Below are 27,006 nucleotides of genomic sequence, written 5' to 3'. Positions count from 1 at the left end.
TTTAACAGTGCAAGTATAAAGCTTCAAGCAAATTTACCATTCAAATAAATGAATGATGAACATGATACACTTTTCTCAATTTGAAGTAGAATCCATCCCTGAGTACTTGTATCCAATGTGCAGCCCTTAAAAATATTAATTTCAAGATATTACTGTTTTCTCTATTTTCTGACATATTCCAGTAAATTGGACTTTTTTGGAAATTAAACTCACCCATTGTCAGACAGAAGATATTCCATATTTGGGTCTTCATGTCAGAAAAAAAGACAGGTATTTTCTCTAGTCGACCTGAACAAGCGTTCTGGTGAAAAGTGTGTTGACCAGTCTCTGTCGCAAAATGTCTTGTGAATGTAGATGCTACTATATAAGTAAGCATTTCCAGTTCACAGCTCACTGTTACAGCCACAGCACAAATGGGGAAGTATCTACTGCAGAGTAGACAGTTCTGTGGTCAATATAGCCCTTGTATGATTGGTGGAAAACCAAAAGAGACTCAAAAGAGAATGCATAGATTGATGGTCTTGACCTAAAAAAAACTAGTTTGGAATTCGACCCAATGGATCAAATATGCTGAACATTTTGATTGGATACAAAAAGCTAAATAGAATAAAGCAATACCATTATTTCAAATGTCTAGTTTAAGTGTCAACTACAGCCACCGTAGTTGTTATACTTTTGCATCTTAATTACATTTTTTTATTTCACTAGGCAAGTCAGTAAAGAACAAATTCTTATTTACAATGGCGGCCTACCGGGGAACAGTGGGTTAACTGCCTTGTTCAGGGGCAGAATGGCAGATTTTTATCTTGTCAGCTCGGGGTTTCAATCCATTGCTGGCCCAACACTCTAACCACTAAGCCACTTGCCGCCCCTTTATAAACATGTCACGAAGGACCAAATCCATGTGTTGATGCCAATGAGCTACTTTAGTGACAGGTTGCATACAGTCCACTGTTACTTTTCCTAATAGTTTTGATAAATGTCTTCATTATGTGCATTATGTGCTGTGTTGTCCTGAGCAGAGACATTAACGTAATCTTCATCATCGTCTTCACTGTTCATTTTCTCATGAGACCCCCCACTAACACCATTTCTTTGAGTGTTTCCGTCCTCGTTGTCATAGACATCCTCTGATTTTCCATAGCTGAGCCCTTTTTCCTTCTAATTTTTCTTTGCATCCTCCAGACCTCTCTGGTAACAGACGTTTTCAACATTAACATAGTCCTCTTCGTCTTCGTTGTCCTCCCCTCTGTTGTGTCTGTTGTCAAGACCTGTTGCATAACAGTTTGCTCATGAATTTTCGCAAAAGCAAACTCAAGGGAATAAAAAAAACCTTACAAACAAAATGATATAAACAAAAATCGTTGGCCCGAATTTGGGATGCTGCTTAACTTTTCAGGCTCAAGGCGTAAATCAAGTTTACAGTATAGTGATATCACTTACATTCTCTCTGTTTCAGCCTCTGTAGATGGCTTTCTGTTCATCCTTGTCCTCCAGATGACTAGACAGATGACTAGCAGAAACAGCAGTCCTACCCCACCAGTCCCTCCAGAGACAATGATGGGGGCCATGAAGACTTGTAGATGGGAAATTCATAGGATATAAAAACAAAAAATGGTGATATGAAGGACTATGAATCATCTTACAATACTATGATTTTTCTCTCACGTAAAAGCTATTTTAAATGTGTTTTTTTTTTAAAGCGTGTGTTACTTTACCTCTAATGGTGACAGCTAGTTCACTATTAGCCGAGCTGAATGACCGGGTGGAAACGTTGACTACATAGCTGCAGCTGTGTTTCCCACAGTCTGTATACTCTGCAACAAGGAAGTGAAAGGAGGCAGAGTGGTTGACTGCTGGCTTAGTTTCAGTCCTGTTGGACCCAGAGAAGTCCAGATAGAAGAGGCCTCCAGGATACTGTGGCTGAATGGAGCAGGTGATGGAGAAGCTGTACAGTAATGAGAGAAAATTGATAGGGGTTACTAGTGCTTGGAGGGGAAACATTCAATGTGCAAGTGGATGAGCCGTGGCTTCAGTTCATATCAGGAGAAAGTTGACAATAGCTGTGGAGTGGAGTAGTCATCACCTCTTAAATCAGGGAACAGGAGGGGACTTAGCTGTAAATACAAATAGCAGATACATTCCATTGTCAGATACAATGTCAGATATAGTTTATGTTACAGCTACTGAGATTTGACTGTCTTCATCTCTCTTTAATAAGGGTTTGATTTTAAGTCAGTTTTATTTAAATTTATGATGCCTCTTTCCCCTAGTTGGAGGCTTTGGTGGAAAACATAAACATTCTCTCTCTATATATATATATATATACATGTCATTTTAATGGAATATGTTGAACATCCTTTTACATTCTGTCTAAAATGCTGATCTGTTATGGACTACGGAGTTTCTCCAAGCTCATTCAATCTCAATTCAATTTCAATTTAAGGCCTTTATTGGCATGGGAAACATATGTTTACATTGCCAAAGCAAGTGAAAGAGATAATAAATAACAGTGAAATAAACAATACAAAATGAACAGTAAACATTACACTCACAAAAGCTCCGAAAGAATTGTGTCTATATACAGTGTTGTTACGACATGCAAATAGTTAAAGTACAAAAGGGAAAATAAATCAACATAAATATAGGTTGTATTTACAGTGGAGTTTGTTCTTCACTGGTTGCCTTTTTCTTGTGGCAACAAGTCACAAATCTTGCTGCTGTGATGGCACACTGTGGTATTTCACCCAATAGATTGGATTTGTTTTCAAATTGTTTTCAAATTCTTTGTGGGTCTGTTTAATCTGAGGGAAATATGTGTCTCTATAATACGGCCATACATTTGGCAGGAGGTTAGGAAGTGCAGCTCAGTTTCCACCTCATTTTGTGGGCAGTGTGCACATAGCCTGTCTTCCCTTGAGAGCCAGGTCTGCCTTCGGCGTCTTTTCTCAATAGCAAGGCTATGCTCACTGAGTCTGTACATAGTCAAAGATGTCCTTCATTTTGGGTCAGTCACAGTGGTCAGGTATTCTGCCACTGTGTACTCTTTGTTTAGGGCCAAATAGCATTCTAGTTTGTTCTGTTTTTTTATTGTTTCCAATGTGTCAAGTAATTATGTTTTTGTTTTCTCATGATTTGGTTGGGTCAAATTGTTTTGCTGTCCTGGGGCTCTGTAGGGTCTGTTTGTGTTTGTGAATAGAGCCCCAGGACCAGCATGCGTAGGGGCTCTTCTTCAGGTTAATTTTGCTGGATGTGATGGCTTGGTTATGGAAGGTTTGGGAATCGTTTCCTTTTAGGTGGTTGCAGAATTTAACGACACTTTTCTGGATTTGGATAATTAGCGGGTATTGTTCTAATTCTGCAGTCTCAATTTGGTGTTTGTCACATTTTGTGAATTCTTGATTGGTGAGTGGACCCTAGACCTCACAAGCATAAAGGGCAATGTGTTTTATAACTGATTCAAGTATTTTTAGCCAGATACTAATTGGTATGTCGAATTTGATGTTCCTTTTGATGGCATAGAATACCCTTCTTGCCTTGTCTCTCAGATCGTTCACAGCTTTGTGGAAGTTACCTGTGGCGCTGATGTTTAGGCCAAGGTATGTATAGTTTTTTGTGTGCTCTAGGGCAACTGTGTCTAGATGGAATTTGTATTCGTGGTCCTGGCAACTGGACCTTTTTTGGAACACCATTATTTTTGTCTTACTGAGATTTACTGTCAGGGTCCAGGTCTGACAGAATCCTTGCAGAAGATCTAGGTGCTGCTGAAGGCCCTCCTTGGTTGGGGACAGAAGCACCAGATCATCAGCAAACAGCAGACATTTGACTTCAGATTCTAGTAGGGTGAGGCCGGGTGCTGCAGACTGTTCTAGTGCCCTGGCCAATTCGTGGATATATATGTTGAAGACAGTGAAGCTTAAGCTGCATCCCCGTCTCACCCCCTGGCCCTATGGAAATAAATGTGTGTTTTTTGCCTATTTTAAACACACATGTGTACATGGATTTTATAATGTCTTATGTTTTTCTCCCAACACCACTTTCCATTCATTTGTATTGCAGATCCTCAAGCCAAATTGAGTCTAAAGCCTTTTTTTTGTAACAGTATTTTTATTGAAATTTCACAATTTTCACCCATATTAAGAGATACAACAACAGAGACAAAGCACACAGAACAAAAAACAAGAAAAACAGCCCCCACTTACCCATATTTACGTGCATATATATACACACATACATACATACACATGCATACACACATATACATATACCCATGCATATACACATACATATGCATACATACACGCACGCACACACACACATATACACACCCATACATACGTACACCATTTTCCTCTTCCCGCTCGGTGCTTCTCTCACCCCATCACCATCATTGCGTCTCTCAATACATACATTTTAAACAAACTTACAAACAGAAATTAAACAAAAAAGCTCAGTTTAAACCAAGAGGTTAGGTTCCACACATAGAACGTACAGTGTAGTTCTGAAATACATAGATCCCCGGCATTCTAAGAGAATCCTTGCAGCATAATAGCTGATACCTCAGGTTCTAGGTAATTTAGATAAGGTTCCCATACTTTGTAGAACTGGTCTGTTTTAGAATGTAATGTACATGTCAGATATTCCAGAGGCACCCATTCAAATAGTATCTTATGCCAGTCTTTAATAGAAGGAACCTTATCACTAATCCACTGTAAAAGGATGTTTTTCCTCGCTGCGAAGGTAAGGATGTTGTAAAGCCTCCTTTTACAGACAGAAGTAACATGCCTACTAGGGAGACCTAACAGTAGAGAAACTGGGTCCAATTCTAGATCAACCCCTAGGATCTTTTCAATTTCTTGCAGGACACCAGACCAGTATCTTTGTATTTTGGTACATGACCATAAACAATGTGTTAGGGTGCCTGTATCAGTTTTGCATTTAAGACACTGAGGGGAAGAGGAAGTGGGGCTAAAAGCATGTCTGCGATTTGGGGATATATGCAATCTGTGTATTATTCTTAATTGGATTGCTCTAGTACGGTTACATATAGATATGGTTTTTGCATATCTCCAAATGTCCTCCCACATCTCTTTGTCAATAGTAACAGACAATTCTTTCTCCCACACTTGTTTCACCCTTAAAGGACCTTAAAGTATCATAAAACAGACTTACAGACATTTTCCTTTGTGGGAAAAAAAGCATTCTTTCAATGACAGACACATCAGGGTTACCAACTAAGGTGGTGCTCTCCAGAATATAATGTCTTACTTGTAGGAAGCGGAAAAAGTCCTGCTTTGGGAGTCGATATTTCTCGACCATCTGCTCAAATGACAACAAAATCTTATCAGAAAATAAGTTGTTTAGCCTGCGTATGCCCTTATTAAGCCATAAATTAAAGCCAGCATCCAGCAATCCTGGACTGAAATCTGGGTTGTTAAGAATTGGGGTAAGAGCAGAGGTTAGTTTGGACCTTCCCAGGAAGCGTTGAACTGACCTCCATACTTTGAGTGTGTTAAGTGTAATGGGATTATTGCAGTGTTCCTCTATAGACTTGAAACTTCTGAAAAATAAAAGATCCTGTAAGGGGTATTTTGAAAGAGAAGTCTCAATGTCTAACCAAATAGAGGAGTCATCATTTGTGATCCAGTCAGAAATATAACAAAGGTGGGCACACCATTGATAGAACTTGATATTGGGCAGGTCCAAGCCGCCCATAGAACTTGGCAGCTGCAATATTGCCATCTTAAGTCTTGGCTTGCGTTTACTCCATATAAAGGAACTTAGCCATCCATTTACATCCTTTATTACCTTATTGGAGAGTAATACTGGGATCATTTGGATTGGGTAAAGTAGTCTAGGTAAAACGTTCATTTTCAAGAGGGATATTCTACCCAACCAAGAAATCGGGAGAGAGTTCCAGCGCTCCAGATCCTGTCTTATTGTATCAAACAAGGGAACAAAATTGGCTTTGTACATTAGCTGGAATTTAGGAGTTACAAATATACCCAGATACATGAAACCTGAGGGAGACCATTTAAAAGGGAAGGGGGAGAAGTATTAGGTACAGAGTGCAGGCTACCAAGTGGCATAGCCTCTGACTTAGTAAGGTTAATCTTGTAGCCTGAGAATCCGCTGAATAATTAAATAATATTAATCAGAGATGTAATTGAAGTCTCGGGACTAGAGATGAATATCAGGACATCATCAGCATACAAGCTTATTTTATGGTGAACATCACCAATGAGCAGTCCCTGTATAGCAGGCGTTACCCTGATGGCCTCGGCCAGTGGTTCCATAACGAGTGCAAAGAGGGGGGGGGGGAATAAAAGACAGCCCTGTCTGGTACCTCTGTGTATAGAGAAGAGGAGAGGGGATAAAGGACAGCCCTGTCTGGTACCTCTGTGTATAGAGAAGCTATTTGACCGTAGCCCATTAGTAAGGACAGCAGCCTGAGGATCATCATATAAAACTTTCACCCATTTTATAAAGTTGTCCCCCAGACCAAATGTATTTAGAGCAAATAATAGGTAAGACCACTCCACACGATCAAATGCTTTCTCAGCATCTAGGGAGAGCACAAGACCATCCACAGCACTTTGTTGGTAGGCTTGAATTACATTAAGAAGCCGCCTGACGTTGTTGCATGACTTACGGCCCCTAATGAAGCCAGTTTGGTCTCCTTTCACAATTAGTGGCAGTGAGTCCTCTAATCTTGTGGCTAGAATTTTAGAAAGCAATTTTCTATCCACATTCAGAAGGGAAATTGGTCTGTACGAGGAACAAGACTCTGGACATTTTCCCTTTTTGAGAATAAGTGAAATGTTGGCTTCTCTCAGTGTTTGAGGGAGTTGGTCATTTGAAAATGAGTGGTTAAACATATCACGCAATGGCTCAAGGATCAGGCCATGGAACTCTTTATAGAACTCACTACAAAACCCGTCTGGTCCTGGGGCCTTACCATTTTGCAGATTCTTAATTGCGAACATTATCTCTTCCTTGGTAATAGGGGCATTAAGGAGGGACCTCTGTTCTTCGGAGATAGTAGGGAGCTCAATCTTACCAAAGAAGTTCTCCATTAATTTGGGTGCATCCTTTGGCAGTTCTGAGGCATAAAGGTTTGTATAAAATTTCTTAAATGAGTCACTTATCAATTTATTTTCATATAAATGATTACCATCATAATCAGTAATAGTAGCAATTGACTGAGAGTCAGCCCTCTTTTTAGCTAGGTATGCCAAGTACTTTCCTGGCTTATGGCCATGTTCATATAGCTTTTGCCTGACAAATCTCATTTTCTTTTCAGCCGGGTATCGGTGCTTGAGAGCGATGGGCTCTGTCCAGCTTCACACGACTAGCCTTAGTGTCCATTTGTAGGTAGCCAGGGATCCATTCCTCAAAGAATTTTACTGAACGTGTCCCTTCAGAATTTTCCGGGAGTCCCACAACACGAATATTGCATCTGCGTCCTCGATTATCCAAGTCGTCAATGTGCTCCGCCATTTCGCGCACCTGTTTCTCAAGTGCTTTTATCTTAGCGTCCATAGATGTAGTTGAAGTTTCCACTGCAGCAATTCTTCCTTCCGCCTCAACAACACGTTTCACAACGCTCTGTATTTCAGCTGAATGGCCTGCTATTGCTTCCAAGACCGTTCTTATCTTAGCATCGATCACTTTAGTAATGTTGTCAGTCATCTTTTGAATTATCAGGTCCATTGTGCCTGGATCCGCAATAGTGTTAGCTTCGCTAACGTTAGCTAGCTCCTCATGCACATCCACAGGGGTGGTGGTTTTGGTCGACTTCTTAGTAGTTCTATTGGGCATGTCTGAGATTTTTGCGAAATAGTCGTCAAGACTCATTATATGGTAACTTATTTAGCCAATTCTACCACTTTTTCAAGCTAGGAGATTAATGTAAGAATATAAATTTACGAATGCCACGAGAGCTCGCTGAAACACCGTGTTCTCTCTACGGCGCCATTTTGTCCCCCTCCTAAAGCCTTTTTGAAATCAACAAAGCATGAGAAGACCTTGCCTTTGTTTTGTTTGTTTTCAATTAGGGTGGGCAGGTTGAATACATGGTCTGTCGTACGGTAATTTGGTAAAAAGCCAACTTGACATTTGCTCAGTATACTGTTTTCGCTGAGGAAATGTATGAGTCTGCTGTTAATGATAATGCAGAGGATTTTCCCAAGGTTGCTGTTGACATATATCCCCCGGTAGTTATTGGGGTGAAATTTGTCTCCACTTTTGTGGATTTGGGTGATCAGTCCTTGGTTACAAATATTGGGGAAGATGCCAGAGCTGAGGATGATGTTAAATAGTTTAATTTGTAGTCTGTATATTTTATCATTTCCAGGCATGATCCTGGTTGGTCAGCACAGGATGGTACATAACATCTTGGCATTTGGACATCAGAGAGCTCCGTTAACTCCGTTTCCCAACAGATCCATCGTTCTACTAGGTCAGCCGGGTGGATTGGTTCATCCCAGTCCCTCTTGGTCTGCCACACGTCCTGGACTAAGACTTTGGCCCGTGTTGTGTATGGCAGGATATACCCAAGGGGATCGTATTGACTGGCCAGGGTCCGATAGATGGTGCGCAGAGTGGGGGTTTCGGTACTCGGAGATGAGCGGTGCTTATACCCCAGGGTATCCGGTATGCAGCTCCACCTCAGTCCTAGAGTGGGCTCTTCTGGGTTAGCACCAGACTGCGTTAGCCATAGTTCACTGCTACTGGACCTACCATCTGGCGGGAGGTGCTGGATAACTTCCGCTCTGTTACTAGCCCACTGTCTGACCTCAAATCCCCCTTTGGACAGGAGATTCCGTACTTTATCAAGGAGTACTTTCGCTTCAGCCGTGGATGGGATGCTCTGTAAGCAGTTTTCCACATAGAAGGCATTCTCCACTGAATCCTTAACTTCTGGGTCACTGTCTGGATGCTCCCGTGCGTGTCTCTGCAGAGCGTATATGGCACAGCAAGGACTGCAGGTGGTGCCAAATTTGAGTACCTGCCATTCATAGATTGTGGGCTCTGCATCTCGTTCCATATCTCGCCATATGAACCGGAGCAGTGTGGTGTCGGAAGGCAGTAAACAAATCTGATGAAACATGGCTTTGATGTCTCCACTGATGGCTGTAGAGTACTGCCGGAACCGGAGAAGGACAAGCAAGGAAGGACCTAAGGTTGGTCCGGGGAGTAGACAGCCATTCAGGCTTTGACCAGCATCTTGGAATGAACAGTTGAAGACAAGTCTATACTTCCCACCATGTTGCTGGATAACATGGCGAGGGATATACCAGGATTCACAGAGTGCCCTCTATGCCAGTGACACTGGTTAGCATTCCTCCATCTGGACAAAGCATCACTCCTTCACCTTTCTGCAAATTACCAACCAAGGCAAATCGTTCCTTTCGTCCAGGGCCAGGCCAGTCCTCAAACAACAGATCGGAGGGCTCTCGCCCAATTCCGGCTGCCACAAATGGTGGGTCTGGGACAGTAGGGGACCGGCCCAATGAGGCCACAGTGGACTCATCAGAAGTCCCGAGTTTATCATTTACGCAACCAGAAGAGGGAGCCAACATTATGAAACTTCTAGTAGACTCAGCCTATGGAATAACCAGACCCAAACTGCCGTACTTTGAAAACGGAAAGGAGAGTGAATTTCTCCTTTTGGAAATGGCATTGGAGAGCCTGCTGGGTATTCACAGTCATCTGTCAGAACGCTACAAATACCAAGTACTAATGGATCATTTGCGGTTTCCCAGTGCATACAGGCTGGCCCAATCCTTTATGCACTCCACAACACCATACACTGCAGCTCTCCAGGCCCTGAAGGCAAGATATGGTGAGCCAACTTCCAGTGTACCTCAGAGACAGTTTCATTGAACATTGTTTGAATAAGGGCATCCTGAAAGAGGGCTCGAGAAGCACCTATGCTCTCAGAGACCTGGCCGCATGGTTGGAGGTGAAGGCAAAGGCGAGGAGCATCGCTCACCAGGCCACAATCTCAGCCATAGCCACCGGGGGAAGGAAGGAGTTTGAACGCCAGGAGGGACAGAAAAGGCCGGGGAGGAGCCCGGGAAGAAGACCCCTCTCAAGTGCAAGAAACATCAAATTCCAGCCTTACTGCCCATATTGCAATAGTAAGGGGCACTTCCTTGGCTCATGCCCCAGAGTAAAAAAGCTCACTCAAACTCAATTGACGGCCTGGATCACTTCAGGCGAGTGATGCTTCAAGTGTGCCCGTAGCCATAAGGCTGAGACCTGCACATTGAGGAAACCCTGCAACCGCTGTAAAGAAATCCATCTGATCTAATTCCCCAAGCACAGAAGGAGCAGAGTATGCTCATGGTAGGAGCTGCAAAGGAGCTGTACCTCAACCAGCAGAACCGGTCTCCAAGGGTCATGTTGAAGGTCACTCTGCAAAGTGAAGGGAGAAGCATTGATACATCGACCCCACAGGCATTTTTGGGTTGGAGGGTTTGTATTTTGTCCTTTAATTCATTCAATGTAATTGGATAATTCAGTGGGTTCTGGTAGTTTTTAACAGTTGATTCTAAGACGTGTATATGTTTTTGCTGTTTATTGTTTGTTATAGAGCCAAAAGATTGGAGTAGGGATTTATCCATACATCTCTGTTTGGTTGTTGTTTGTTTAGAGTTTTCCAATTTCCCAGAAGTGGTTAGATTCTATGGATTCTTCAATTACATTGAACAGATTTCTGACATTCTGTTCCTTCTTTTTCCTTAGTGTATTTCTGTATTGTTTTAGTGATTCACCATAGTGAAGGCATAGGCTCAGGTTCTGGGTCTCTATGTTTCTGGTTGGATAGGTTTCTCAATTTCTTTCTTAGGTTTTTGCATTATTCATCAAACCATTTGTCATTGTTGTTAATTTTCTTAGCTTAGAGGTCAAATATACTGTTTAGGTTTCCTACTGCCAAGTTTACACCTTCACTATTACAGTGAAACCTTGTCCCGTAAATCGTCTAGATGGGATTTAATTTGTTGCCGAAATGTTTTTTTGGTAGATTTCCACACTCTTTTCCTTCCATCTATAGCATTTTGTAATATTTTTCAGTTCATTTGGCCTTGATGCCTCATGATTTGAGCATAGGTCTGTTCAAGAAGAGTGTGATTTTGCTGTGATCTGATAGGGGTGTCAGTGGACTGACTGAACGCTCTAAGAGACACTGGGTTGAGGTCAGGGATAAAGTAGTCTACAGTACTACTGCCAAGAGATGAGCATTAGGTGTACCTACCATAGGAGTCCCCTCGAAAGCCTGCCATTGACCATGTACACACCCAGTGTCCGACAGAGCTGCAGGAGTTGTGACCCGTTTATGTTGTAGTAGTTGTGTCTAGGGGGGCATATGGGGGGAGGTAATGCTGTCACCTTCAGATAGGTGTTTGTCCCCCTGTGTGCTGAGGGTGTCGGGCTCTTGTCCAGTTCTGGCATTTAGGTCGCCACAGACTAGTACATGTCCCTGAGCCTGGAAATCTCTAAAATGGAGAAGCTGTCATCGTTAAAGTATGGGGATTCTATTGGGGGGATATAGGTACCACACATGAGGACATTTTTCTCTGTTGAGATCATTTCCTTATTAATTTCCAGCCAGATGTAAAATGTTCCTGTTTGGACAAATTTAATAGAGTGGGTTAGGTCTGCTCTATAGCAAATTAGCATACAAGTCTCTTCCCTCTTTCACACCTGGTAGTTTGCTGGTAGTTTGCTGGCTTGTCTGGGAGTGTCCTGCTCTCTGTCACCATTTCTCTCTCTCCAAGACAAAAAGTTATAAAAGTGGTCTTTCACACCTAGGTGTGATACCATGTGACCTCACAGGACTACAAAAGGACTCTGTTGTCTCCGCCTCACTCTCTTAGCTCTTAGCCTCTTATCCTGCTGGACCTCTCAGGCTGGACCTTTCTCGAGGAGAGAGAAGAACCTCCATCCTCAGTAGGCTGACCACAGCTCCATGGACCTTCGCCTTTAATGGCAAGAACTGGTGAACAGATAAGTTAGGGAAAGAACATTTTAGGGAACAGTACATACATTGGGATGGAAGAGCCCATGCACTACACAGTCTCAGAAGGAGACTTAGTCATTAAAAAGCTAGTAGCCTCGAACGGTACATTTAAGATAACCTTCTTCGAGGAAAGAAGGAGAAGACAACCAGAGCCCCAGTCTGCAACTCAAGCAAGGAGCCAACAGAGAAGAGCAACAAGCACAAGGACACCAACTCCTGACCAAAGGAGGAACCATCTAACTCAACCAGAAAGGACACATCTTCTTCCTTTGTTCTCCTCCATGCGGCCTGAACAATCAAGAAGCCACAACAGACTTTGATCACACGAGTATAACGTCATTTAATGTTCAGGATCTCCGGGTCTTCACTTCTTGTCCTTCATTCTATTTCCTACCTGTTACTTAACAGCGGAAACGCAGCCTATCCAGCTGTGATGCACGGTGCCCATATACACACGGAACAAGAGTAGCCTAATGTGCTGTTGGTACCTGTATACTTCGATTATAGAAACAGAAAAAAATCTCGGAAGTAGTCAAGACTGTCCATAAAGGGTTTAAATCCTGAGACCGCTTGGAAAAATACATCGTAAATCACCAAAGCTATATTCATATATAAAGTTTGAGATAAGTGAAACAGTGAGCTGACATTCTCTTTTTTTTTAATCTATGCTTTGTAGGCAGGCCCACATTGTTTTAGCCACGCAGGTCCAGTTTTGGACGTGTGGGATACCCATCATTTCATATCTTCCAAACCCAAGTCCTCCGTTAGGTCTACTATATAATTGGTGTTGTTTGAAAAAAAAAAAGTGATTGGTTGTTAGTCCTCTTTTCAGGCCTTACAAATAATGACTTTCATATTGCTTATTTGACAATGTTTGGCATGTTCATGCTCAGCCATAATGAAATTTACAGTAGGCCTGGCCCCTATCTCAGTGGTATTGAAGACGTGTAAAGTTAAACATATTTAGCAAAGATGGGTCTACATTTTGTTGATTAGTTTCTGTAAGTAATTTCACCATCTATAACAGACTAACATTGGAATTGGAGTTGATACCAAGGCAATTCATAAAAGACCGTAAACACACAACTTGAAGCTAACCCATATTTCACCATGGAGCACATTCTGACTGGCCAGTGAGATGCCAAGCCTCGACACACCCGCAACTTGTTCATTTATCAGAACCCAGCCCTTTCACCCCAACGCCAGGAAGTGCACGATAATTGTGATAGTGAAAATCGCACAAATATGCCTGACACAGCACTGAACCTATAGTGCTCCGCCTGAGATTACATATACCTTTGTGTTAGGTTTGTTAAAGTAGGGCCCTACAGTCGTGGCCAAAAGTTTTGAGAATGACACGAATATTAATTTTCACAAAGTTTGCTGCTTCAGGGTCTTTAGATATTTTTGTCGGATGTTACTATGGAATACTGAAGTATAATTATAAGCATTTCATAAGTGTCAAAGGCTTTTATTGACATTTACATGAAGTTGATGCAGAGAGTCAATATTTGCAGTGTTGACCCTTCTTTTTCAAGACCTCTGCAATCCGCCCTGGCATGCTGTCAATTAACTTCTGGGCCACATCCTGACTGATGGCAGCCCATTCTTGCATAATCAATGCTTGGAGTTTGTCAGAATTTGTGTGTTTTTGTTTATCCACCTGCCTCTTGAGGATTGACCACAAGTTCTCAATGGGATTAAGGTCTGGGGAGTTCCCTGGCCATTGACCCAGAATATCCATGTTTTGGATATGTTTCTGGCTGGTTGGGAGAAGTTGTTCTCAGAAGGATGTGTTGGTACCGTTCTTTATTCATGGCTGTGTTCTTAGGCAAAATTGTGAGTGAGCCCACTCCCTTGACTGAGAATCAAACCCACACATGAATGGTCTCAGGATGCTTTACTGTTGGCATGACACAGGACTGATGGTAGCGCTCACCTTGTCTTCTCCGGACAAGCTTTTTTTCCGGCTGCCCAAAACAATCGGAAAGGGGATTCATCAGAGAAAATTACTTTACCCCAGTCCTCAGCAGTCCAATCCCTGTACCTTTTGCAGAATATCAGTCTGTCCCTGATGTTTTTCCTGGAGAGAAGTGGCTTCTTTGCTGCCCGTCTTGATACCAGGCCAGCCTCCAAAAGTCTTCGCCTCACTGTGTGTGCAGATGCACTCACACCTGCCTGCTGCCATTCCTGAGCAAGCTCTGTATTTCTGATGCCCCGATCCCGCAGCTGAATCAACTTTAGGAGACGGTCCTGGTGCTTGTTGGACTTTCTTGGGCGCCCTGAAGCCTTCTTCACAACAATTGAACCACTCTCCTTGAAGTTCTTGATGATCTGATAAATGGTTGATTTAGGTGCAATCCTACTGGCAGCAATATCCTTGCCTGTGAAGCTCTTTTTGTGCAAAGCAATGATGACGACACGTTTCCTTGCAGGTAACCATGATTGACAGAGGAACAACAATGATTCCAAGCACCACCCTCCTTTTGAAGCTTCCAGTCTGTTATGCAAACTCAAACAGCATGTGTAACGGATGTGAAACGGCTAGCTTATTTAGCGGTGTGAGCTAAATAGCGTTTCAATCAGTTACGTCACTTGCTCTGAGACCTTGAAGTAGTAGTTCCCCTTGCTCTGCAAGAGCCGCGGCTTTTGTGGAGCGATGGGTAACGATGCTTCGAGGGTGACTGTTGTCGATGTGTGCAGAGGGTCCCTGGTTCGCGCCCGGGTATGGGCGAGGGGACGGTTTAAAATTATACTGTTACACATGACAGAGTGATCTCCAGCCTTGTCCTCATCAACACTCACACCTGTGTTAATGAGATAATCACTGTCATGATGTCAGCTAGTCCTTTTGTGGCAGGGCTGAAATGCAGTGGAAATGTTGTTTGGGGATTCAGTTCATTTGCATGGCAAAAAGGGACTTTGCAATTAGTTGCAATTCATCTGATCACTCTTCATAACATTCTGGAGTGTATGCAAATTGCCATCATACAAACTGAGGCAGCAAACTTTGTGAAAATGTATATTTGTGTCATTCTCAAAACTTGTGGCCACGACTGTACAGTGCATTCTGAAACTATTCTGACCTCTTGACTATTTCCACATTTTGTTTTTTATTACAGCCTTATTCTAAAATGGATTTAAAACAAAATCCCCCTCATGAATCTACACACAATACTCCATAATGACAAAGCAAAAACAGGTTTTTAGAAATGTTTGCTAATTGGTAGGGGAGCGTTGCTGCACAGCTATTTTCAGGTCTTTCCAGAGATGATCGATTGGGTTCAAGTACAGGCTCCGGCTGGACCACTCAAGGACATTCAGAGACTTGTTCCGAAGCCAATCCTGCGTTGTCGTGGCTGTGTGCTCTGGGTCGTTGTCCTGTTGGAAGGTGAACCTTCAGCTCAGTCTGAGGTCCTGAGCACTCTGGAGCAGGTTTTCAATCAAGGATCTCTGTATTTTGCTCCGTTCATCACTCCCTCAATCCTAGTCTCCCAGTCCCTGCCGTTGAAAAACATCCCCGCAGCATGATGCTGCCACCACCATGCTTCACCGTAGGGATGGTACCAGGTTTCCTCCAGAAGTGACGATTGGCATTCAGGCCAAAGAGTTCAATCTTGGTTCATCAGACCAGAGAATCTTGTTTCTCATCGTCTGGGAGTCCCTTAAGGTGCCTTTTGGCAAACTTCAAGCAGGCTGTCAAGTGCCTTTTACTGAATAGTAGTTTCCATCTGGCCACTCTACCATAAAGGCCTTATTGTTGGAGTGCTGCATAGATGGTTGTCCTTCTGGAAGATTCTGCCATCTCCAAAGAGGAGCTGGAGCTCTGTCAGAGTTAACGATTGGGTTCTTGGTCACCTCCCTGACCAAGGCCCTTCTCCTCAGATTGCTCAGTTTGGCCGGGCGGCAAGCTCTAGGAAGAGTCTTGGTGGTTCCATACTTCTTCCATTTAAGAATGATGGAGGCCACTGTGTTCTTGTGGACCTTCAATGCTTCGGCAATGGTTTGGTACCCATTCCCAGATCTGTGCCTTGATACAATCCTGTCTAGGCTCGGTTTTTGCTCTGACATGCAGTCAACTGTGGGTCCACATTTAGACAGGCCTTTCCAAATCATGTCCAATCCATTGAATGTTCCACAGGTGGTGTTACCCTCTCCGCGGTTTCCAAGATCCTATTTTGCTACATTTTCGGGGGATATGTACATCAAAGCACATGGTTTGACTTTGAAGTCACAGCTGCGTGAGCCAAGAAAGCAGTCGCGCGAACTGGAAACGAGTCCTTTGTTATAGGTCAGTTTGATTTTGTCACAGTCTACCAAGTCGCTCGTGACAATGTTCATGGAGACCCAAACGCACAAATTAGCCTGTTAAAATTGCATTGCAGACGTTAATATATAAAGATCCTATTGAAACAAGAATATCATACTGCACTTGGATAGAGCAGAAGTCACAGAGACAACAGACACCAATATATAGTCTATTCTTATTCATGTAAGGAACTTGAAAGACCTTCCATTATGACAACTTAGTTACTGTAATACACAAAGACTCACCTAATACCATAGAGTAGAATTGTCACCATCTTGATCCTTGTAACGTTCTCCGATATCAGGTATGACTCTCCCCAACACTTGGCAAGTAAATTATTGCAGTATTTACATCAGATTTAACTTTTTATGTTACAACCAAAATGTAGAGTTAAATTACCATGTTCTACCTCCATGTACAAAAGGTCAATGCATGAGCTTCGAAACACTTTCCGGTATTAACATTACCATGACAGAGAAGAGTGGTAAACTGTCACAAAACAGGAAATCCTAGCCAACTTGTCTCTGGTCTGGTTGCTGATTCCACTGAACTGTGCTGGCACACAACAATGAGCTCAACACCACAAACCCCATTTCATTTATTTTTAAAACCAAGAATATGAGACCCAAAAAACACGACGATTGAACTATACATACACATATACCAGTCAAAAGTTTGGACACACCTACTCATTCAAGAGTTTTTCTTTAGTTTTACTATGCCAAGAGTGTGCAAAGCTGTCATCAAGGCAAAGGGTGGCTACTTTGAAGAATTTTACATTTAAAGTATATGTTGATTTGTTTAAAAAAAATTTGGTTACTACATGATTACATGTTTGTTATTTGATAGTTTTGATGTCTTCATGTAGAAAATAGTACAAATAAAGAAAAACCCTGAATTGAGTAGGTGTGTCCAAACTTTTGACTCTCTCTCTATATATATCTATATATATATTATACACACACACACAGAAAGACAGTGTACAAAACATGAAAAACACCTTCCTAATATTGAGTTGCACTCCCCCATGAATGCTCCCAACAGTTGGCTAGATGTAATTTGGGTGGTGGACAATTCCTGATACACAGGGGAAACGGTTGAGCGTGAAAAACCCAGCAGCATTGCAGTTCTTGACACAAACAGGTGCGCCTGACACCTACTACCATTCCCCATTTAAAGGCACTTAAATATTTTGTCTTGCCCATTCACCCTCTGAATGGCACACATACACAATCCATGTCTCATTTGTCTCAAGGCTTAAAAATCCTTATTGAACCTGTCTCCTCCCCTACATCTACACTGATTGAAGTGGATTTAACAAGTGACATCAATAAGCGATCATGACATTTACCTGGATTCACCTGGACAGTCCGTCATGGAAATAGCAGGTGTTCCTAATGTTTTGTGCACTCAATGTATTGTCTAAACTACATTGAGGGGCCAATAAGGAACCTAAAAAATAAGCCTCCCCCCAAAAGAAACTGTAGTATAATCCTTAAAGGGACTCTGAATCTTGTATGTGTTATTGTAACGTGACCTGCTATAGTCCCTGGCTGACCTTCAAGTCCCACCACAATCTTACTTTCAGCCTAATAGTGGACCCACCACCAGTTAAGAAACATTTAAAAACACACACAGGCATGGTTCTTTATTAAATGTCATTCTCTTCGTCCAATGATCTGGCATAATCAAAACAGTTATTTATTTTATCCCCAAATGCTGGTTGACATCTGATTGCATTACAAGTGAGAGTGCAGGGGAAAAACAGTTGTGCGTTGTCATACTGGCTGCAGAGAGGCTGGCCAATAGCAGCGTTCGATCGTTGTGAAGGACAGATCCACTCCTACTGAACAGCAGAGGCAGTGGTGTTGTGGGGAAAAGAGATGGATAGGTAAGTTACACTATTTTGTGTAAACAGTGGTTAAAGGTGGGGAAATAGCTAGCCTGATCCCAGATCAGTTTGTGCAACTCCTATTTCATTGTCATGCATTGGCAAGACGGCACAAACTGATCTAGGGCCAGGCTAGGGAATAGCTAGGTACTCTGATGTGTCAGTAGCGTCAAGAATGACAGACAGATAAATACTAATAGTGTGTAAACAGAGGCAGTTGCGTTGCTGTGATAGATAAAGAGATAGAGGTGCTGATACTGTGAAACAAACTTACAGAGGCAGTGGTGTTGTGTTGTGGGGGGTAGAGAGATGGGGACATGTATACATACAGAGGCAGTGGTGGTGTGTTGTGGGGGGTAGAGAGATGGGGGACATGTATACATACAGAGGCAGTGGTGGTGTGTTGTGGGGGGGGGTAGAGAGATAGGGGACATGTATACATACAGAGGCAGTGGTGTTGTGTTGTTGTGGGGGGGGTAGAGATAGGGGACATGTATACATACAGAGGCAGTGGTGTTGTGTTGTTGGGGGGTAGAGAGATGGGGGACATGTATACATACAGAGGCAGTGGTGGTGTGTTGTGGGGGTAGAGAGATGGGGGACATGTATACATACAGAGGCAGTGGTGTTGTGTTGTTGGGGGGGTAGAGATGGGGGACATGTATACATACAGAGGCAGTGGTGGTGTGTTGTGGGGGTAGAGAGATGGGGGACATGTATACATACAGAGGCAGTGGTGGTGTGTTGTTGGGGGGTAGAGAGATGGGGGACATGTATACATACAGAGGCAGTGGTGGTGTGTTGTGGGGGGTAGAGAGATGGGGGACATGTATACATACAGAGGCAGTGGTGTTGTGTTGTTGGGGGGGTAGAGAGATGGGGGACATGTATACATACAGAGGCAGTGGTGGTGTGTTGTGGGGGGGGTAGAGAGATGGGGGACATGTATACATACAGAGGCAGTGGTGTGTTGTGGGGGGGTAGAGAGATGGGGGACATGTATACATACAGAGGCAGTGGTGTTGTGGGGGGGTAGAGAGATGGGGGACATGTATACATACAGAGGCAGTGGTGGTGTGTTGTGGGGGGTAGTAGAGATGGGGACATGTATACATACAGAGGCAGTGGTGTTGTTGTGGGGGGGGTAGAGATGGGGGACATGTATAAATACAGAGGCAGTGGTGTTGTGGGGGGTAGAGAGATGGGGGACATGTATACATACAGAGGCAGTGGTGTTGTGTTGTGGGGGGGGTAGAGAGATAGGGGACATGTATACATACAGAGGCAGTGGTGTTGTGTTGGGGGGTAGAGAGATGGGGACATGTATACATACAGAGGCAGTGGTGTTGTGTTGTGGGGGGTAGAGAGATGGGGACATGTATACATACAGAGGCAGTGGTGGTGTGTTGTGGGGGGTAGAGAGATGGGGGACATGTATAAATACAGAGGCAGTGGTGTTGTGTTGTGGGGGGTAGAGAGATGGGGGACATGTATAAATACAGAGGCAGTGGTGGTGTGTTGTGGGGGGGGAGAGATGGGGGACATGTATACATACAGAGGCAGTGGTGTTGTGTTGTGGGGGGTAGAGATGGGGGACATGTATACATACAGAGGCAGTGGTGTTGTGTTGTGGGGGGTAGAGAGATGGGGGACATGTATACATACAGAGGCAGTGGTGTTGTGTTGTGGGGGGGTAGAGAGATGGGGGACATGTATAAATACAGAGGCAGTGGTGGTGTGTTGGGGGGGGTAGAGAGATGGGGGACATGTATACATACAGAGGCAGTGGTGTTGTGTTGTGGGGGGGGTAGAGATGGGGGACATGTATACATACAGAGGCAGTGGTGGTGTGTTGTGGGGGGTAGAGAGATGGGGACATGTATACATACAGAGGCAGTGGTGTTGTGTTGTGGGGGGTAGAGAGATGGGGGACATGTATACATACAGAGGCAGTGGTAGTGTGTTGTGGGGGGGGTAGAGAGATGGGGGACATGTATACATACAGAGGCAGTGGTGTTATGTTGTGGGGGGGTAGAGAGATGGGGGACATGTATACATACAGAGGCAGTGGTGTTATGTTGTGGGGGGTAGAGAGATGGGGGACATGTATACATACAGAGGCAGTGGTGTTGTGTTGTGGGGGGGTAGAGATGGGGGACATGTATACATACAGAGGCAGTGGTGGTGTTGTGGGGGGGTAGAGAGATGGGGGACATGTATACATACAGAGGCAGTGGTGTTGTGTTGTGGGGGGGTAGAGAGATAGGGGACATGTATACATACAGAGGCAGTGGTGGTGTGTTGGGGGGGGTAGAGAGATGGGGGACATGTATACATACAGAGGCAGTGGTGTTATGTTGTGGGGGGTAGAGAGATAGGGGACATGTATACATACAGAGGCAGTGGTGGTGTGTTGTGGGGGGTAGAGAGATGGGGGACATGTATACATACAGAGGCAGTGGTGTTGTGTTGTGGGGGGTAGAGAGATGGGGGACATGTATACATACAGAGGCAGTGGTGTTGTGTTGTGGGGGGGGTAGAGAGATGGGGGACATGTATACATACAGAGGCAGTGGTGGTGTGTTGTGGGGGGGTAGAGAGATGGGGGACATGTATACATACAGAGGCAGTGGTGTTGTGTTGTGGGGGGTAGAGAGATGGGGGACATGTATACATACAGAGGCAGTGGTGTTGTGTTGTGGGGGGTAGAGAGATGGGGGACATGTATACATACAGAGGCAGTGGTGTTATGTTGTGGGGGGGTAGAGATGGGGGACATGTATACATACAGAGGCAGTGGTGTTATGTTGTGGGGGGTAGAGAGATGGGGGACATGTATACATACAGAGGCAGTGGTGTTATGTTGTGGGGGGTAGAGAGATGGGGACATGTATACATGCAGAGGCAGTGGTGTTATGTTGTGGGGGGTAGAGAGATGGGGGACATGTATACATACAGAGGCAGTGGTGGTGTGTTGTGGGGGGGTAGAGAGATGGGGGACATGTATACATACAGAGGCAGTGGTGGTGTGTTGTGGGGGGGGAGAGATGGGGGACATGTATACATACAGAGGCAGTGGTGGTGTGTTGTGGGGGGTAGAGAGATGGGGGACATGTATACATACAGAGGCAGTGGTGGTGTGTTGTGGGGGGGTAGAGAGATGGGGGACATGTATACATACAGAGGCAGTGGTGTTATGTTGTGGGGGGGGGGGTAGAGATGGGGACATGTATACATACAGAGGCAGTGGTGTTATGTTGTGGGGGGGGTAGAGATGGGGGACATGTATACATACAGAGGCAGTGGTGTTATGTTGTGGGGGGTAGAGAGAAGGGGGACATGTATACATACAGAGGCAGTGGTGGTGTGTTGTGGGGGGTAGAGAGATGGGGGACATGTATACATACAGAGGCAGTGGTAGTGTGTTGTGGGGGGTAGAGAGATGGGGGACATGTATACATACAGAGGCAGTGGTAGTGTGTTGTGGGGGGTAGAGAGATGGGGGACATGTATACATACAGAGGCAGTGGTAGTGTGTTGTGGGGGGTAGAGAGATGGGGGACATGTATACATACAGAGGCAGTGGTGTTATGTTGTGGGGGGTAGAGAGATGGGGGACATGTATACATACAGAGGCAGTGGTGTTGTGTTGTGTGTGGGGGGTAGAGAGATGGGGGACATGTATACATACAGAGGCAGTGGTGTTGTGTGTGGGGGGTAGAGAGATGGGGGACATGTATACATACAGAGGCAGTGGTGGTGTGTTGTGTGGGGGGGTAGAGAGGGGGACATGTATACATACAGAGGCAGTGGTGGTGTGTTGTGGGGGGTAGAGAGATGGGGGACATATATACATGCAGAGGCAGTGGTGTTGTGTGGGGGGTAGAGAGATGGGGAACATATATACATACAGAGGCAGTGGTGTTGTGAGCGTACTGGTACCGTGTTACAGAGTTTACACGGACATAGATAGATACATCCTACAGCCAATGTGCTACAATGTGAGCATACTGGTAACGTGGTACAGTTTGTGACTGATGGTGGGGGGTAGTGGGAGCACATAGATAATGTGCTACAGTACAGAGGCAGTGCTGTTGGGGGTAATACATACATTATCCAGAAATGGAATGAGAGAGGGACGACCTTAGGAAAGGGGGGGGAGGTCACGGAGTTGTTGGTCTTTAAATTGTCAAATCTTTCTTTTTTTACATTTCAACTCTCATTACAGGTTGTCAATGGCCATGGTGTTCCTAGCAGTCCGTCCCTTCCTTAAGCGGTCTAAACAGGCGACCAGTGATTCATGCCTTCACTTCAGGACACCAAACAAAAAGCAAAACATAAAAGGCTTTGACAAAAGTGAAAATTGGCTAGACACCATGTACTTTAACACAAAGGAATACATCTTATGTACATTATTTCATGGCTGCTATTTTCTTACAGGTCATCTTCATAACTCCACAACAACTTGACTCTAGATCATAGAACCATTACGTTTCCTTTTCTCCTATGGAAAAAAAAAAGACAAAATACTGTAAATGGAACAAAACCAGAGAGATGCCAACCCAACCTGGTCCAATTTGTGTTTTGTGTCTCAATTTGATCCGACTTGTGACAGTGCAAGAGGTCTAGTGCATAAAGTGAATTGCATCTGAAATCGTGTCGTCATTTTTGTTCTACTTATCTTCTGATTTGATAGAAAAAAACACACATTTCCACAGTGACTACTTAGTGTGCTGATATTCCTGGGTGAAACGAAGAGAACAAAACACTCGGTCTGGGGAGGTGGGATCACGAATAACATCTAAGTTCTTAGAACAGTGAGAAAAATACTGAGAAAAAAGATAGCAACTCCTCTTTTATGCATCATTCCACCTGGACAATTCAAATTGCAATGATTACTTTTTCAATATATATATATTTATATTTCCATATATCTTTTGTAAGAAAATCTGTCTCTCAAAGTTGTGAAGGAGAAGGAGAGGCAGCCCCCCCTGAGCGGCCCCCATTTGCTGTCCCTGACAACATTTAGGGATGACTCGTGCCCAGTGTCCAGCAGTCTGTCTGTCTATTTCCCTGCAGGAAGACGTGCGTCTTGTCGACCCCTTTACTCCAGGTCTGACAGGCACTGAGCCTGAATTCCTGTCCATAGTCTTGAGGGGGGGGAGAGGAAGTACAGAGTCATCACTGAGGAGAGTAAACAGAACATCTCAGATTAAACTCCTTGCGTCTGCCAATCCCTGGCGCTGGTTCTGAGGTGGTGGTGGTGGTGGGGGTGATGGTTATAGTGCCATCCAGATTCAGTTAAGTATGATGGTGCCCAGTCTGGGGCTGAGATAGGGGGAGTGGGGGGACGGCTGTCTCTCCATTGAGGCCTGCGTTTACCCTCAAAGTGTCAAAGTCCGTCCTGGTTGGGCCCAGGCTTGGCCCTCTTCCTAACCCCACTCCACTCTGACCTGGTTTGTCACAGTGTGGGAGTCTGTAGTCATGCCTTCTGGCTGTCCCTGCCTGGGGGGTGGTGGTGGACCCCAGTTTAAGGGGAGGGTGCAGGGGGGCTGCTGCGGGCTGAGCTGGGGGACAGGCTTGGGCTGCAGCTGCCTGGTGGGGCCCCTCCTCCGCTGGAGCGGCCCCCGCTGGCCCCCTGGCCCTCCAGACCCTCTGAGTTTTCCAGCATCTCCTGGATGAGAGGGGGCATGGAGCCTGGGATCTCCATCTTCAGAGTGATCACTCGCTCCGCTCCTGGAGGAGGATAGGGAGGGAGGAGAACAGAGAGGCAGAGAGAGTGAGAGGGTCATGTGTTCCACAAGGTTCGGCCACTACAGCAAAATATCATATGTAAGACCCTAAATATTTTTCTTCAAATAAATAACGCCTGATATAGATAGAAATGGTAGTAGTGTTTTACTGAGACTAGGGCTGAATTAATACAGGGGCCCAAGCCCGTAGGGGGCCCAAGAGGTAAGAAAAACAACACCAAATATAGAATCACAGGAGCCAACTCAAAGTTTAAAATACACCAGAGAGCATAATTTAGCCACAGAGGATCAATAGTTTCTACAAAATTAACTGTGAATTAAGTTTTATAACAAGCTCATACAGGTGACTGCCAAAATGAAGTTAACACCAACATAAAACAATACAGTTTACCAAGCTACCAATGACTTCACACTGGAAGAAGTTTAAGCTACACTACATCTACCCTGTAAAAAAACAAAAACAACGCAGTGTACAGGCGTGTTCTCTCACCCTTGGCGCTGATGCTCCTGAGGTCCGTGATCTTCATCAGCATCTTGGGGAACATGTGTGGTTTGTGAGGCCTCCTCTTCCTCACGTAGATCTTCAGAGCTTCCAGTAGGGGCTCCTGTAGTACGTCCACCTTGTCTGCCTGCTCCAGATCCTGACGGTCTACACACGCACACACACACAGGCGCACACACACACGCGCACACACACGCGCACACACACACACACACACACACACACACACACACACACACACACACACACACACACACACACACACACAGGCGCGTGCACACACACACACACAGGCGCACGCACACACAGGCGCGCACACACACAGGCGCGCGCACACACACAGGCGCACGCACACACAGGCGCGCACACACACGGGCGCACACACACACACGGGCGCACACACACACACAGGCGCACACACACACACAGGCGCACACACACACACAAACACACACACACACACAAATGAAAAACACATCCTTAATACCCAATACTAATTTGCTTGAAAACAAATGACAATTGGCAATATCAACTCCCGGCCCTGATAGGAGGTGCAGTGCTGGGTTGGAACCCGAGTGCAGTACCTCCACACAGCAGACAGATGCCGCTGAGCAGGCCGGTTTCGGCGTCGTCCATCTCCAGAGGGAGGAGTGTCTGGGCGAAGGCGAACACCAGGTCTGTGAGCGGGCCGAAGCCAGCGTTGTGCATTTGGGTCCTGTTCAGGGTCAGCCCGTCTGAGAACGTCATTGTGTCCTGGTCTGGAGTGTACCGCGTGCATATCCTCAGAATCTAAGGTAGAAAGAGGGAAGGAGGGAAATGGGGGAAAAGAAGTCAGTCAGTCTTGCGAGCCGAAATGGCTCTCCCCCCCCCTCGCCCCCCAATCTATCTCCTTAATGCTGAGTGCCAAGCAGAGATGCATCAGGTCAATTTTTTTATGACCAGGGATCAAACTCCCAATCTCAGGACGGACACAAACCACAAGGCCACTGAGTTAGTTGGGAAGGGGAGCACAAATATATTGCTGTTCACTTTCTGTCAATGTTTTGCTGTTTGTAATAAATACACGCATGTCCTAATGTGTGTGTGTGTGTCCTGATGCGTCTTCTCACCAGTATGTCCAGACAGGCAGCCTTGAGCAGGGTGATCTGGTCAGCGATAGTGAGGGTGGTGAAGCCTGGCAGATGCTTGGCAAACTCCACCGTCTTGATGATACACTTAGTGGACAGCTCACTGAACTTATCCCACAGGTTGACATCTAGAGCCACGCGGTGCTCTGCACTGTTATTCTGTAGGGAGGGAGAGGGAGATACATACATGTAGGTTATTCTGTGATTCTACAAATACATTGGCTGGTATGTTGAGCGTGCAAGGAGTGTGTATGTTAGTCGGTGTTTGTAATGCCCAAACATGTTGGCAGAGCGAGGGTAATGTGTGCGTATAAGTCACCGTGGTGTATTTGCCCAGCTGACAGAGCGAGGGTAATGTGTGTGTATAAGTCACCGTGGTGTATTTGCCCAGCTGGCAGAGCGAGGGTAATGTGTGTGTATAAGTCACCGTGGTGTATTTGCCCAGCTGACAGAGCGAGGGTAATGTGTGTGTATAAGTCACCGTGGTGTATTTGCCCAGCTGACAGAGCGAGGGTAATGTGTGTGTATAAGTCACCGTGGTGTATTTGCCCAGCTGACAGAGCGAGGGTAATGTGTGTGTATAAGTCACCGTGGTGTATTTGCCCAGCTGACAGAGCGAGGGTAATGTGTGTGTATAAGTCACCGTGGTGTATTTGCCCAGCTGACAGAGTGAGGGTAATGTGTGTGTATAAGTCACCGTGGTGTATTTGCCCAGCTGACAGAGTGAGGGTAATGTGTGTGTATAAGTCACCGTGGTGTATTTGCCCAGCTGACAGAGCGAGGGTAATGTGTGTGTATAAGTCACCGTGGTGTATTTGCCCAGCTGACAGAGCGAGGGTAATGTGTGTGTATAAGTCACCGTGGTGTATTTGCCCAGCTGACAGAGCGAGGGTAATGTGTGCATGCGTATAAGTCACCGTGGTGTATTTGCCCAGCTGACAGAGCGAAGGTAATGTGCCCAGCTGACAGAGCGAGGGTAATGTGTGCGTGCGTATAAGTCACCGTGGTGTATTTGCCCAGCTGACAGAGCGAGGGTAATGTGTGTGTATAAGTCACCGTGGTGTATTTGCCCAGCTGACAGAGCGAGGGTAATGTGCGTGTATAAATCACCGTGGTGTATTTGCCCAGCTGACAGAGCGAGGGGAAAGTCTCCTTATGGGCCTTGCGGACGCGTTCGATCATCTGCTCGGTCTCGGTACTCAGCACGTAGATCTCAGTACACTCTGGCTTCTTCTCCTCCTTCTTCTTCTTGTTCCTGTCGTTCCTCACCGCTGAGGGAGGGAGAGAAAGAGACGAAGAGAGGGGGAGAGGGTTATCCTTTGGGCTCAAATGGCAATTTTCTGGGCTATGTGAACACTAACCACTACAGGTTGACCTCACAATCCTCACATAGCCA

General features: G+C 45.0%; 2 protein-coding genes across 6 annotated transcripts in view; both read right to left on the bottom strand.

The window, feature by feature from the left end:
* The window catches only part of LOC118384412 (scavenger receptor cysteine-rich domain-containing protein SCART1-like), a 37,123-nt gene extending 20,312 nt beyond the window's left edge, over positions 1 to 16,811 (bottom strand). The window contains exons 1-3 of one of the 3 annotated variants that reach the window (XM_035770927.2): positions 16,583 to 16,811; positions 1,444 to 1,948; positions 214 to 1,271 (exon numbers count right to left, since the gene is read on the bottom strand). In XM_035770927.2, coding sequence (XP_035626820.2) covers positions 214 to 376 — 163 coding nt within the window. In that variant the 5' untranslated portion in view covers positions 377 to 1,271; positions 1,444 to 1,948; positions 16,583 to 16,811. Of the gene's footprint in view, positions 1 to 213; positions 1,272 to 1,443; positions 1,949 to 16,582 lie in introns of those variants that run through there. The other 2 variants (XM_052518624.1, XM_035770928.2) reach the window with 2 other exon arrangements.
* Positions 16,812 to 22,111: 5,300 nt separating this feature from the next.
* The window catches only part of LOC118384139 (retinoic acid receptor alpha), a 202,873-nt gene continuing 197,978 nt past the window's right edge, over positions 22,112 to 27,006 (bottom strand). For all 3 annotated transcript variants that reach the window (XM_052518621.1, XM_052518623.1, XM_052518622.1), the window contains 5 exons: positions 26,721 to 26,881; positions 25,593 to 25,769; positions 25,068 to 25,272; positions 24,472 to 24,630; positions 22,112 to 23,964 (listed from right to left, as the gene is read on the bottom strand). In XM_052518621.1, the coding sequence (XP_052374581.1) occupies positions 23,759 to 23,964; positions 24,472 to 24,630; positions 25,068 to 25,272; positions 25,593 to 25,769; positions 26,721 to 26,881 (908 nt within the window). In that variant the 3' untranslated portion in view covers positions 22,112 to 23,758. The remainder of the gene's footprint in view (positions 23,965 to 24,471; positions 24,631 to 25,067; positions 25,273 to 25,592; positions 25,770 to 26,720; positions 26,882 to 27,006) is intronic.

The sequence above is a fragment of the Oncorhynchus keta genome, chromosome 5, assembly GCF_023373465.1.
Source record: "Oncorhynchus keta strain PuntledgeMale-10-30-2019 chromosome 5, Oket_V2, whole genome shotgun sequence".
Classification (NCBI taxonomy): domain Eukaryota; kingdom Metazoa; phylum Chordata; class Actinopteri; order Salmoniformes; family Salmonidae; genus Oncorhynchus; species Oncorhynchus keta.
Note: the sequence above shows the minus strand (reverse complement) of the source record. Positions and strands in the feature narration are given on the sequence as shown.